The 13,071-nt window shown below is 40.8% G+C and overlaps 1 protein-coding gene across 2 annotated transcripts in view; it reads left to right on the top strand.

Moving 5' to 3' along the window:
- ptk2aa (protein tyrosine kinase 2aa) overlaps nt 1–11,695 on the top strand; it is a 55,686-nt gene extending 43,991 nt beyond the window's left edge. For both annotated transcript variants that reach the window (XM_061092466.1, XM_061092465.1), the window contains 18 exons: nt 97–194; nt 674–758; nt 856–956; nt 1,109–1,224; nt 1,331–1,431; nt 1,825–1,914; nt 2,011–2,215; nt 2,446–2,557; nt 2,711–2,785; nt 4,023–4,121; nt 4,673–4,777; nt 7,956–8,018; nt 8,359–8,398; nt 8,787–8,890; nt 9,961–10,116; nt 10,220–10,300; nt 10,544–10,629; nt 10,716–11,695. In XM_061092466.1, coding sequence (XP_060948449.1) covers nt 97–194; nt 674–758; nt 856–956; nt 1,109–1,224; nt 1,331–1,431; nt 1,825–1,914; nt 2,011–2,215; nt 2,446–2,557; nt 2,711–2,785; nt 4,023–4,121; nt 4,673–4,777; nt 7,956–8,018; nt 8,359–8,398; nt 8,787–8,890; nt 9,961–10,116; nt 10,220–10,300; nt 10,544–10,629; nt 10,716–10,842 — 1,844 coding nt within the window. In that variant the 3' untranslated portion in view covers nt 10,843–11,695. The remainder of the gene's footprint in view (nt 1–96; nt 195–673; nt 759–855; nt 957–1,108; nt 1,225–1,330; nt 1,432–1,824; nt 1,915–2,010; nt 2,216–2,445; nt 2,558–2,710; nt 2,786–4,022; nt 4,122–4,672; nt 4,778–7,955; nt 8,019–8,358; nt 8,399–8,786; nt 8,891–9,960; nt 10,117–10,219; nt 10,301–10,543; nt 10,630–10,715) is intronic.
- The last annotated feature ends 1,376 nt before the right edge of the window (nt 11,696–13,071 follow it).

The raw sequence follows: 13,071 nt of genomic DNA, 5'->3' as shown, positions 1-13,071 counted from the left end.
ATGCATGTCAGATGTGAAGGGTCTTTTTTCCCGTGCATGAATAACAGCAGGTGAATTTATATCTGTTCTCTTCTCTCTTTGCTCCTCCTCTCTCAGCGCGGGACTATGAGATCCAGAGGGACAGGATCGAGTTGGGTCGCTGTATCGGAGAGGGTCAGTTTGGAGACGTGCACCAGGGAGTCTATAACAGCTCGGTACGTAGAAAACAAAACACTCTTCTTTTCTAAATGTGCACCAATACTTAAATAACTACCTTATTCTCTTAAAGAACTTTATTATCAAGCTAAAACCAACCACTTAAGTAAAAAATACTCAGATTCTCAAGTGTTCATCTTAATAACGAGTACAAAAATGAAAGATTCCCTACTGATTATGATGATCCTGTACATACACCTGCTACAATGGGTCTGTGAAATTCAATATTATAGTTTATTCACTCAGGGAAACTATATTGAGTTGATATGAACATACTGCAAATCCATCCAGGCAAATTGTAATAAAAAATAAACTATAATTCAATTGCTTGTTTTACATGTGTTACAATTTGTCAGTTTATTCCTTAAAACATGAATTTGCTGAAAATATTGTATTTTTAATTAATAATGTCAGAAGTTTGTTGTTAGATATGCTTCACTGCTAATCTGCTGGCTTGTGTTGTGTGTTTGTTGTGCAGGAAAACCCTGCTCTACCTGTCGCCATTAAGACCTGTAAGAACTGTACCTCAGACAGCGTCAGAGAAAAGTTCCTACAAGAAGCATGTAAGACTAGTGTGTGTTCTCTGCGTGTGACTCATTGAAAACTGTGACTCATTTCACGCACCCTGGGTTTTGAACGTGTCTCCTATTCCCCCTGCAGTGACAATGCGTCAGTTTGACCACCCAAACATCGTCAAGCTAATCGGAGTGATCACAGAGAACCCGGTGTGGATCATCATGGAGCTCTGTACGCTCGGAGAGGTACGCCTCAGGCTCTTTGTTTGGGTTTACAGAACAAACTGTTTGACATAGTATCTGTATCCACTCTGGAAACCATCGTCTCTAAATACAACATCCCTGTGTTTCTGTCCCTCTTTCCCCCTCTCTCTCTCTCTCTCTCTCTCTCTCCACAGTTGCGCTCGTTCCTTCAGGTGAGGAAGTACAGTCTGGACCTGGCCTCTCTCATTCTGTTTGCCTATCAGCTCAGCACGGCGCTGGCCTATCTGGAGAGCAAACGCTTCGTACACAGGTAAACAGCATATGTAGCCCGGGTGATTAACTGTGTTCATCTCTCACCTCCAATATTTAGCATCAAACAAACGATAAATAACGTCAATTATTTTTGTGCCTCACAGGGACATTGCAGCTCGTAATGTTTTGGTCTCCTCAGTGGACTGTGTGATGCTCGGGGACTTTGGTCTGTCCCGATACATGGAGGACAGCTCTTACTACAAAGGTAGTGAAACACCATGAGAAAATACAGTACACAGCAGTGATGCATCAATATTTAAAGACAGTGTTTAACGTCCTAATGTTCCACGCTGTTATATTTTACCACCTCAACTCCACCGTCTTTAGTTTGTTTCATGTTCTTGGTTAATAGAAGTAAGCAGCTACCCAAAGACATCAGTCTTTTATTATTGCTTGTACTTTACCACCATCTACTGGTGACATCGGGCTACTACAGTTTACTTTGAGGAAAATCGCCTATTCTACCTTCTCGTTGCAGAGTTCAACCGTTTAACTTAAAGATTTATTGTAGCTATAAAAACCTGCTCTGTTCTCTATACTGTAGGTGATCTTGAATCTGCCGGTAGTTTGTCATCATCTGTGTCGCTCTTTGTTTCAGCTTCTAAAGGTAAACTTCCCATCAAGTGGATGGCACCTGAATCCATCAACTTCAGAAGATTCACGTCTGCCAGTGATGTCTGGATGTTTGGTAAGATGTTTTTACAGTCTTTAAGAAACAGTGCTCTTCAGGTTCATCAAGTGTGTCTTTGTAAATCACCTCCTGTTATTTCCTTGGTCTGTGCAGGCGTGTGCATGTGGGAGATCCTGATGTACGGCATCAAGCCCTTCCAGGGGGTGAAGAACAACGACGTGATCGGCAGGATAGAGAACGGGGAGCGGCTGGCCATGCCTCCTCAGTGCCCCCCCACCCTCTACAGTTTGATGACCAAGTGTTGGTCGTACGACCCGAGCAAGAGGCCGCGGTTCACAGAACTCAAAACACAGCTCAAGTAAATAACAGGAATTTTCTCACTGGTCATCGTGTTTTACAGAATTACAATTCTCTTGTTTAAACACACATAATGTTTAAATCAGATCTGATCATAGCTTTGTCGCTATTTCTGGTTTATTTCAGCATCTGATATATATTTTTTAATATTAATCAAATTAAAAACATAAAACTATTTATATATGTATAAATGTATATATCTGACTGCTAGTGTTGTGTATATTTGTGTAGCACCATACTGGAGGAAGAGAAGCTTCAACAAGAGGAGAGACTTCGAATGGAGATGAGGAGACAAGTCACCGTGTCCTGGGACTCGGGGGGGCCTGATGAAGCTCCACCTAAAGTAAGACTCACTGACCAAACTATATCATGCACGACCGTTTCCTCATTCTCATTATTGTGTGTTTGTGTTTGGCTGGGTGGTTGTGTGTTGGTTTCTGTGTGTGTGTGTTTGGAATATTTAGTAACCAGTACGAACTTATCTCTCTTTCTGCAGCCCAGTCGACCAGGTTACCCCAGTCCTCGCTCCAGTGAAGGGTTTTTCACCAGCCCTCAACACAACCACTTTCCAGTAAGACGCACACACACACACACAAACACACACTACTTAGGTACTACTTATATTCTTGATCTGCTCTCTCTTTTATACTAAGTGTGATAAATAGACAGTCATCAAACAACAAATCCCAGACCAAGTTTCTTAAATCCAGTGAAGAAGCATCTGGAAAAAGTGAAGGAAAAGTACTAAATTAAAGATGAATTATTCACAAATCTTAAAAACAGATCAATACAGGTCTAAACTACGTTATCGGAAAAATATCTCGTCTGGTTCTATAAATCAGACTTTCAACTATCGACCTGATCTCAGGTCCCTGACATTTCCAGGTTGAGTATTTCATGATAGTAAAGGACAGGACAATGAGCGTGAGCTGCACGTGTGTCAAAGTCAAAGAGAGAAATGTGAAGAGAGAGAAAACGACGTGAGGAGACGTTCAGCACAGTTACTCCTCTCCTCATAAACCGAGCAGACAGCAGGCATTTCCTGTGGTGTTGAAAGATACACACACAGACACACACACACAAATCAAAGCCGTTCTTTCAGCTTTTATGGCAATAAGCCATTCTGTCTCCTTCTCTCTTGTCCTTATAAGGAGTGATTGTATAATTTGAGCTGCTGTTTAAGTCAAACTTGATCATATCACAAGAAGAATAACATCTTTGTATTAATGTATCGCACACTAGACTTGTGTTGAAAGGCTCACAAGAATAATGTATGTTCCATATCAAATCATTACATGCTTATTATTGAAGTTAGTACAGTTTGCTTCATTTAAGTATGATTAATAATATAATATTCGTATTAGTCATATGTAGTAAATACTATCATATAAAAACTTGTTCTGTGTGTGTCTGTGTTCTTGAACTTTGGGCTTATCTCTGTTATCTGTTGTATTGAAATCAGTTTTGACTAAACCAGGTCTGGTTTGCACAATAATCATTGAGTTGGTGCAATTGGACTTTTTTTTATTCCCCCAGACTGGAGTGAAGTGAAGGAATGTTGTTTTTCTCAAGGGAAATATCAGATAATTTCCAGACTCATAACAATGATATCACTAATTTGATTAAATTACTTTATTTTGTCCTGTGTGCTGCTGCGACATCCAAAAACTCAAAATATCAAAAAAATATAGAAATATCTTGTAAAGAAGGAATTATAATGTCTACGAAAACAGTATTTTACATTTGTTTTGACTTTTTTTAATGCTTTCTCTCTAATTGTCTGTCCCTCTCTTTTTCTCCTCCTACAGCCGTCAGCTCATGGTGGTGTCGGAGGCAGCTTCCCTCCGGCTGATACCTGGAATCAACACAGACCTGAACACACTGCACTGTGGAACCCCGGGATGGAGGTACACACACACACACACACACACACACACACACACACACACACACACACACACACACACACACACACACACACACTTGCACACACAGAGGAAACAGTAGGTTACATAAAATAATGAAGGAAAGTTTTAGTTTTCCCCAGATCACTCTTAAATTTCATAAACTAGAACTTAATTTTCTTTTCATCTGAACTAAACATAACAGGTTATTTTACAGCAGTGAAGCTCTAGCACTTCAAACATATGGTGAAGATGTTTTTTCAGTGAGACCGCAGAGTTTCTGTGCTAAGGAATAAAGTAACAGCCGTCAGGAACACGGCTACTTGATCCCTGAAATAATTTTTATTAGTCTGTGTTTTTTAGATCAAGCTCTTTCCTTAGGGCACAGACTAATCAACCATTGGTCAGCAAATAAACAGGATTAATGTGATACGTCGTGTTGCTGACATGAACCTGTTTATCCACTTTCTGCTTTTATCGACTCGTTTACCTAATTATATGGCATGACTATATTTTAAAGAAAGCACATATTAAAGCAGAGATGTTTTCTACAGGAGGGTGGATGTGGCGGCCACGTTCTGATGGAGGAGAGGCTGATGATGCAGCAACAACAGATGGAGGATGATCAGCGGTGGCTGGAGCAGGAGGAGAGCTTCATGGTAACAATCATACACACACGCAAATATTTGTACACAAGCAAGTGGTTTGTTTGGGGACTGCTGCCTTATTATGAGAAAATTGGAGCCTTACAGGGAACTTCTGGTAGTTTTCAAAGTGCGTCTCAGTCAAGGGATTTATCTTTCATTTAAATGCAGTTGTCTTTCAACATTGATCGAAATGTTTATACATTGGATTAGCGGCATTGAATAATAATTTGAAAATGTGTGGTTCTCTCTGCAGGGAGTAACTTGGAATTGAATATAATTGTGAACAAATTGGATCAGTTGTTGCTTTTATATATAATTGGTCATATTTCAATGTCACCATCATAATTACCTCCACCAATGAAGTTATAGTTTCACTCTTTCCTGTTTGTTGGTTGGTTGGTTTTACAAAAAAACTAGGTGAAAAGATTTTCATATAACATTTTTGCGTAGATCCGGGCGGAGGGGCAGATGTAGTTGATAAGCTGTTTTTTTCTCTGATATTTATGAGTGTGTGCAATTTGGTGCAGCTTGATTGAATTGTTGGGTTATCTTTGAGTTTGCAGAAGGGTAACAGAATAGAGCTGTTACACAGTCTGGTTCATTCAAAACATAACGTATATAAATATAGAAATAAGTCATTCCACTCAGTAAAGCAGCTCTGTGTGTCATAGCACCCGGATGAACTGTAGAATCTCTTTTTCAGATATTTGAACTGGCTGAGTGGTTGATTTTTCCCATCAGACACTGAAATATCCAGAAAACGAAGCCAAATCATTCGTCCTTTGCAAAAACAAGTCTGTTTTTCTTCTCTCTTCGCATCAGGTTGTTTTCCCTCTTGCTCTGATGGACTGTTTCTGTTTTGAGCCAGACGTAGGGAGAGCACAGATAAAGAGGGAAAACACAGAGGAGGGCTGTGAAGTTGGTTTGTGTGGGGCCAGTCGGGATGCCAGGTTTGAAAGACACGTTTATTGCTTGAAAAGACCTGACACACTTAATCACCAAATCTCAATATGTGGTATTTGCTTGTAGACTATTTATTTCAGTAAGGTGGTGAAATGTGCTGGTGCAATACTATGTTGCTGATACTGACTTTATTTCCCAGCTGAACTGGACACATGAGAGGAAACATCCCTCATTGGATTTCATAAAATATCCCATTACTTAATTACATGACGTGATCTCTTTCCTCAATAAAATAACTAATTTTCAACCACATCTAAGGGAGACTAACTTTCTTTCCACTGTCCTGGATTTACCATCCATTTAAAACCACATGTCCCTTCATACCATCAAGAAAGGCACTGTGGTGAATTCAAAGTCTGCTCTAATCTGATAATATCATGGTTCTGGAAGCTGAAAATAGTCGTTTGTCGAAATAAACATCAGACGCAATCAGTTATGACAATCAGCTGATCAAACCACAAAGACGAATTGTGAGTGGATTATTTTATAAGGCTGTTTTAGAACTAGCTGAGTGAAAAGCTACATGGATGTAGATTATTACCCATTAAATATCTAAATAGGATTTGACCTGGTTCTAATACATGTCTCCAGAGTACATGCTCATAGCTCTGTCAAGCTCACAGCCTCGTCATGTGGAACGCCTGAAGATGAAAGCAGTGGAAAAAAACAGATTTATTCATTTAGATCTGGATCCGTGGATTATGTCCGAATCCATCCTAAATTTTAAGGATTCATGTGTTGCTTTTCAGTTTTTCTTTGATTTTAGAGATTTTTTATAAATTATCTCTGAAGTCGAAAAAAGCCCAAAGTTCACAGTAAAGGGAGAACACTCTGCTCCCGAACGCCTCGTCCGCGAGGGGGCCCTTAAAGAGACAGGAACTAAATCAAGCCTTTCAGACAGAGGCTGACAAGAGGAGTTGCAGCAGTGATATTATATATTTATTAGAGCCTGTAAACCTTTTCAAATTATAACCCAAATTAAAATAATAAACCTGAATATGAGCAGATTATGTCCGGGGGGGGGGGGGGGGGGGGTCAGCAGTAACTCCGTTTCCCTAATTTCATGGAATACACTATTCAAATTTTTATCCTTGAGATAAAAGTGGAACTTCGACAATTCACTTTGCTTGTTGGAGAATCATGTGGCTAAAGTTATGAAAAAGTGAATACCTGCTGGTAAAATCTAAAAGTAAACTTTGTGATAAATGGCAGGAGGATCGACAGGATAATGAAAAAAGTGCAAAGAGAGAGAAGGAAAATAAGTTCTGAAAAAAGAAAGAGATGAAAACTCGTGAGGAGCCATGAGAGTGGAGGACAGAGGGAGGGCGAAAGGAAGTGGGATTGGCATGAGCAGTGGAGAGGGAGGAACGAGTGAGGAGTCAGCCATCAGAGAAAGGGAGATGCAGCGAGATGGAAACAGTGGGAGGGAGAGATGGAGGAGAAAGTCAGGCGGTTCATTGGATCTTTCCTTTCCAGGCTTTTGGGTCTGTGGCTTTAGTGGAGCTTTTTCCTCCTCTGGAAAAACTCTCCCTCTCCGTCTTTTCTTCCCTCCATTCTTCCCTTACTCAATTCATCTCTCTTTCTCCGTTCATTTTCTTCCATCTCTGCAAACAGTCGTCTTCGCTCTCAGTTTTCTGTCTGCACTAGTTCCTCTCGTCTCCTTTTCTTTCTGATTTTTCACTCCATCTTTCCATTTTTTTCTTTGGTTCCATCTCTCCCTTGCTCTCGTACGTTTTCGTTCCCCTTCTCCGCCATTCTTTCGATGGCCTCCACTTCCTCCTCCCATCGTCTTCAGGCTCTACTCTCCCAGGATGCATCTCTTCAAGGCATGCTTCACCAAAACGGTACTGAGACAGAGGAGGGAGGGGTGAACGGCAGTGGCTGTGGAACGTTAGACAGTTGTATAACGTTGTGTTGAACAGTCTGCAGCGCGAGGTTTTCTCGATTTGACTTCGGTTGTGTTTATCTGCTGCTCTTGGTCATGATGATGTCAAATTTTGTTGGTTATTGTGCAGATTAGATGAAAAGAGGTGGAGGTTAAAAGCTCTCTCAAAGTCTGGTTTAGGGCTTAAAAAGAAACGGTGCATTAGCTGCTTTGCAAAGGCTGTTGATTTCTGTAACCTTGAGAAAATGTGATATCATTTCACTATAATGGAAACTGCACCAAACCACAGGCTTCATTTGGTGTTTTCCCCATTCATTTTGTGTCTCTGTCTCTTCCTTGCAGAAGACAGAGTCCAGAAACAGCAGAGGAAGCATCGACAGGGAGGACGGCACACTACAAGCACCGGTCAGTCACTGTTGTGTGTTTCGTGTGTGTCTTGATGGATTAACATTCTGTTTGTATTTATATTTAAAGCAAATTCAAAATTGAATTTTCACTCATGTGAGGACAGATGAGGTAAAACAGAGGTGACGTGTAAAATTGAAAGAAAGAGGTTAAGAGAGAAAGTAGGAAGAAGGACTGAGGCAGGGAGGGCTCTGCCTACACACCAACCACATGACCACAGTGGGATCATGGGAAAGTTAGACCCATCATTCCATTATTAAAGACTATTGACCGTTTTTAATTATACCATAAAAGTTGTTAAGCATGCCATCAACTTGTTGTGTGTTCTTTGTCTGCACAGAGTGGAAGCCAACACATCTACCAGCCTGTTGGGAAACCAGGTGAGAGAATTAACACACTGACATCGTCTACACCAGCAATAGTTAATGAATTAAATACTTGCACTGTCAACAAAAGTTCTAAAAGTAGTCACAACAAAATATGGTAATAGTCTCTATAATGTTTTGGGTAGTTTAACCTTATGTTCATCAACCCATCACATTATATTACATTGTGATCCACAAGTAGCAACTACATCATCGTAGAAAGTAAAATATTTCACACTGAGTAACCTTAAAAGGAAAAACTATTAGTACAGATTTGTGTTTCATGGAAATCCAGTCTGTAGGACAAATAAACAAACAAACGATAAAGTACTGATCAACATGTGTCCTACTCAGCACGCTAGCCTGCTCCAACCAATGACACGAGCTGACTCTTTTTTTCCAGAACACATAGCTCCTCCTAAGAAGCCGCCCCGCCCTGGAGCTCCTGGTCACCTTGGCAACCTGGCCAGTCTCTGCCCGGTGGATAGCTACAACGAGGGTGTCAAGGTACAAATACACAAACACACACATGCAGTAAAGTGATGGATGCTAAGAATAATTATCATCTTTTACCATGGATGTCAGGAGCTGTGTTAATCTCACATTGCTTGTTTTGGACTCTCCTACTCTGACAAATTCTTTTTGATTTGATTTTGATTGTGTTAATGGCTTGTGTGCTGAGCCATGTTTTACCTCGTGTGTGTTTGGCTTTGCCCTAATGTTCTGTCCCCTCCTCTCTCCCCCGTTTACTTCTTCTCCCCCTCTATCGTTAACATCCCTCCATCCTGTTTCCTCTAACACCCATCGTCCTGTCCTCATTCCATATCCTCCTTTTCTCTCCTGCATCCATCACCTTCACCAACCCATCTCTCGTGCACACTCCCACTTCCCTTCACCCTCTTCTTTCTTCAAACCCCCCACCCTCTCCCTATAGCCATGGAGGGTAAGCTGATCTGTGTGTGTCCGTTATCATCGTAGAGTTAGTTTCCTCTTAGTTGTCGTCATTTTACATAGAACATCCAAGTTTTTTTTTTCTTCACCAGAAACAGAGAAAAACATTCATCAGGAAAATTCAACGAAAAAGGAAACTTTGTTGTTGTCGTTGGTAGCAACAGTAACAATGAACAAAAGAGCCACTGGTTATATTTAGGTGACGACAACAATCTTTTTATGATCTGAATATTTCTGGTGAAGAAGAATTAAGTGTCATTGTCTGTGTTGTAGCACAAATAAGTAGATGAACAGTAGATATTGCAGGACAGAAAAACAGGACATTACCATCGTTAGCAGGAAGTTAGCTCCTGTCATTAACTTGTCTGTCCCTGTAGGAAATGTGAGGTATCCTGTTTCTAGATAGAAATGCATGTAGATTGTAATAGTCTCGTGACGTTAGTGTTTGTGTGTGAGTTTGAGAGAAATTGTGTGTGTGTGAGTGAATCCTCTAGTTTTCTTCTAGTTTTTGTGAAGTCACATACTGCCATCTAGTGTTTTGTCTGTGTAATTACACTCCCCTCATTGACAGACAGCTGAAAATGTAACAAACAATCCAATGAAATGTCTCTGCTGTCCCGGTCCAGTTGCAGCCCCAGGAGATCAGTCCGCCTCCCACCGCCAACTTGGATCGTTCCAACGATAAAGTGTATGAGAATGTGACGGGATTGGTCAAAGCTGTGATTGAGATGTCCAACAGGATTCAGCCTGCAGCCCCAGAGGAGTACGTGCCCATGGTCAAGGTACGATCCACTGAGTCTATGTGTCCAATGAACTTTATCCTGCACTGGTTTCCTAAGTAGTTATTTCAAGTAATGAGTGTTTATTAAATTGTGTGTGTGGCAGGAGGTGGGTCTGGCTCTGAGGACTCTGCTAGCGACAGTAGATGAGACGATTCCTGTGCTGCCACCCAGCACACACAGAGAGGTAAACACACACTCTCCATACAAAGCAACACACAAAGTTTTACTCTGCTCGACTTCGACTGCCCGCACAACGGAACCACAACACATGACGTCATCTTAATAAAAGTGAACAAGCAGCGTCGAAGCCTGCAACACAAACGACACAACTCTGTGAATGTGAAGCATTAAATCGTTGGATTCTTCTTTATCCTGATTTCTATGATTCATTGACGTGATTCATCAGCTGCTGTTTCTGTCGTCACAGATCGAAATGGCTCAGAAGTTGTTGAATTCCGATCTGGCCGAGTTGATAGCGAAGATGAAGCTGGCTCAACAGTATGTGATGACGAGGTGAGAACACGACCACACACGCTGCTGGACGCTCTCATAATAAACCATGTTGTTGTTTCACACTCGCCTTGTGTTTCCCCGCACAGTTTGCAGAAGGACTACAAGAAACAGATGCTAATGGCGGCACACGCCCTCGCAGTGGATGCCAAAAACCTCCTGGACGTCATCGACCAATCACGACTCAAGATGATCACCCAGACCCGCCCACATTAGCCCCCTGGGGATCCAATCAAGCCTGGTTGCTGATTATGATGTTGCCGTGGCGACGGAAGAGAACTTTTAGATGGATATCAGTGACGGACGGATGAAAAATATCGACTGACTGAAACAATCATCTCTTTCCTACCTTTATCACGTCGTTTCCCCCCCCGGCAACACTCTATTGGTCGATATTGTGTTGTTTTGTACTTTTTGTCGTATTATTATTTTTTTTTTTTTTGCTTTTGTATCCAGATAAACGCTCGTCTCTCTCATCACGTATCCTGAAAACACCAGTAAAACTTTTTTAAACCGTTGAGTCAAGCAGAGGCTCCTTATGCAGGAGCGTACGGATGTTTGGGGGAAATGGACGCACGCAGTAAACCTGCCGCGTAAACACAACACTAACACTCTCCGCACCGGCAGGACGTAATAACTGGAACTGAAGAGCCAGAACGACAAGGATAATGAAGACGATTTCATAAGTTGTTTTAACATTTTATATCACTATTGATTATTACTTCTCTTCTCAGCCTGGACTCTCGCAGTAAGCAGCTACTTCAGCCTTCTCTAAACGTGCACGTGCACAAATGGATTTACACTACAGCTGCTCGTTGATGTCATGATTTCATCTCTTCTTTTTCTTTTTTTCAATCTTCCTCCATAAATATTTCTATCTCAGGCATCGAGGCATAAAACATGAATTATGAAAGGTGAATTTTTGAAGAACAAACTAAATGTATTTTTAATGGTTAAAGAACATTTGGAAAAAAACTGCCACAGGCCACTTTTTAAGTTAACTACATAGTACATATACAAAGAAACTATATTTTTAACACATTTCTGAGGCGCGAGTGAAAAAGGGAGATGGGTGAACAGGGGGGGGGGGGGGGAGTGGATATGGAGAGGTGGAGGAGGAGGAGGCTTTGTCTTTTATTTACCATGGAGGTGCTAATTACATTGTATCGGCCGCCCTGTGCCAAATGAACTGATATCGACTTAAAAAAGGAACATTTGACTTAAAATACTCAGAATGTTTGTCAGGTTCCTTTTGTCTTCACTTTCATTTTCACTCAACAATATGCAACACAACATTTCAGTTTCACTCAAACTTCTTGTAGTTTAGTTCAGGGTCTTTAAAAACTTATTCTAGGGGTTAATTACAGTTGCAGATTCATTTATGATTGGCTAAAAGTCAATTGAAATTCATTTGTGAGAAGTACGTATCTGCCAGAATCAGGTTCCAGCATTTCAAGTGTAATTACACATTAAAAACCAGCATTTATCTCCAATACTCAGCGAGGAAACTTAAAATATGAGGAATTCTAAACAGAGTTTGGTGGATCTGTTACACCAGCTGCTCATCTGGTTCAGGAAGCCGGGGATCATGGGTAATATCCTTCTTTCAGTTGTGTCAGAGATTAACAGGCTTTGTTTTTGTCTCTATGTGAAAACAACTAATTAAGTAATCACCATGTGTGTCTGCAGAGGGCGCTGTTGCTCTGTTAAAGTCACGTGTCGCTTAAAACTTTGGGCTGGAGACTGAAAAGCGATTTTTGATTTAAAAAATGTGTCCAACAGGATTTGCTCTTATTTCTCTCCTCAATGTCTTCCTCTATCTTTCTACCTCCTCTATTGGAGTTATTTATACCTTTTTATTCCTTCTCCTCTTCTAGTCTGCCACCCTTCGTTCCTCCTCTTCCTCTGTCCTCCTCTCCTCCCTCTCAGATTCTCTCTCTCCATTCCGCTGTTCCCTCTCCACTGAGGTGAGCGGTATTCTCAGGAAGGAGCCACATGTACAGTTGCTAAACCGAGCAAATAAAAACACTGTTATGAAGTACTTCTGTCGGCTGTCGTCTGTTATTTCATTTTTCATATTTTTGCCTCTTTGTGCCTTTATTTCTTCTGAACAATGTGTGGAAACCTAATATGAATATTAAATATATAAATATATTTTTTTATACGTATCTTCTGAATTACTTTCCAAGCCCTTTATAAGTTTGAATTCAGACTATTTAAAAAGCCAAATGATATTAAAATACATGTCTGATTTCAGAAGGTATAGATTAGGACATTTATTCTACATTTATTAGAGTAAATCTATCAATTTGAAATATATTAACCTAAATCCAGACTCTAACCCCGGTGAGCATCTGTGAGCAGCTGGAATCTTCTCCCCTCATCTGACGGAGCTCCAGAGTGAGACAAACTGGTGAAATCCAGGTGTGAGCGGTATGAAGACGG

This window comes from Limanda limanda, chromosome 19 (assembly GCF_963576545.1).
Source record: "Limanda limanda chromosome 19, fLimLim1.1, whole genome shotgun sequence".
NCBI classification, from domain to species: Eukaryota; Metazoa; Chordata; class Actinopteri; order Pleuronectiformes; family Pleuronectidae; genus Limanda; species Limanda limanda.
Note: the sequence above shows the minus strand (reverse complement) of the source record. Positions and strands in the feature narration are given on the sequence as shown.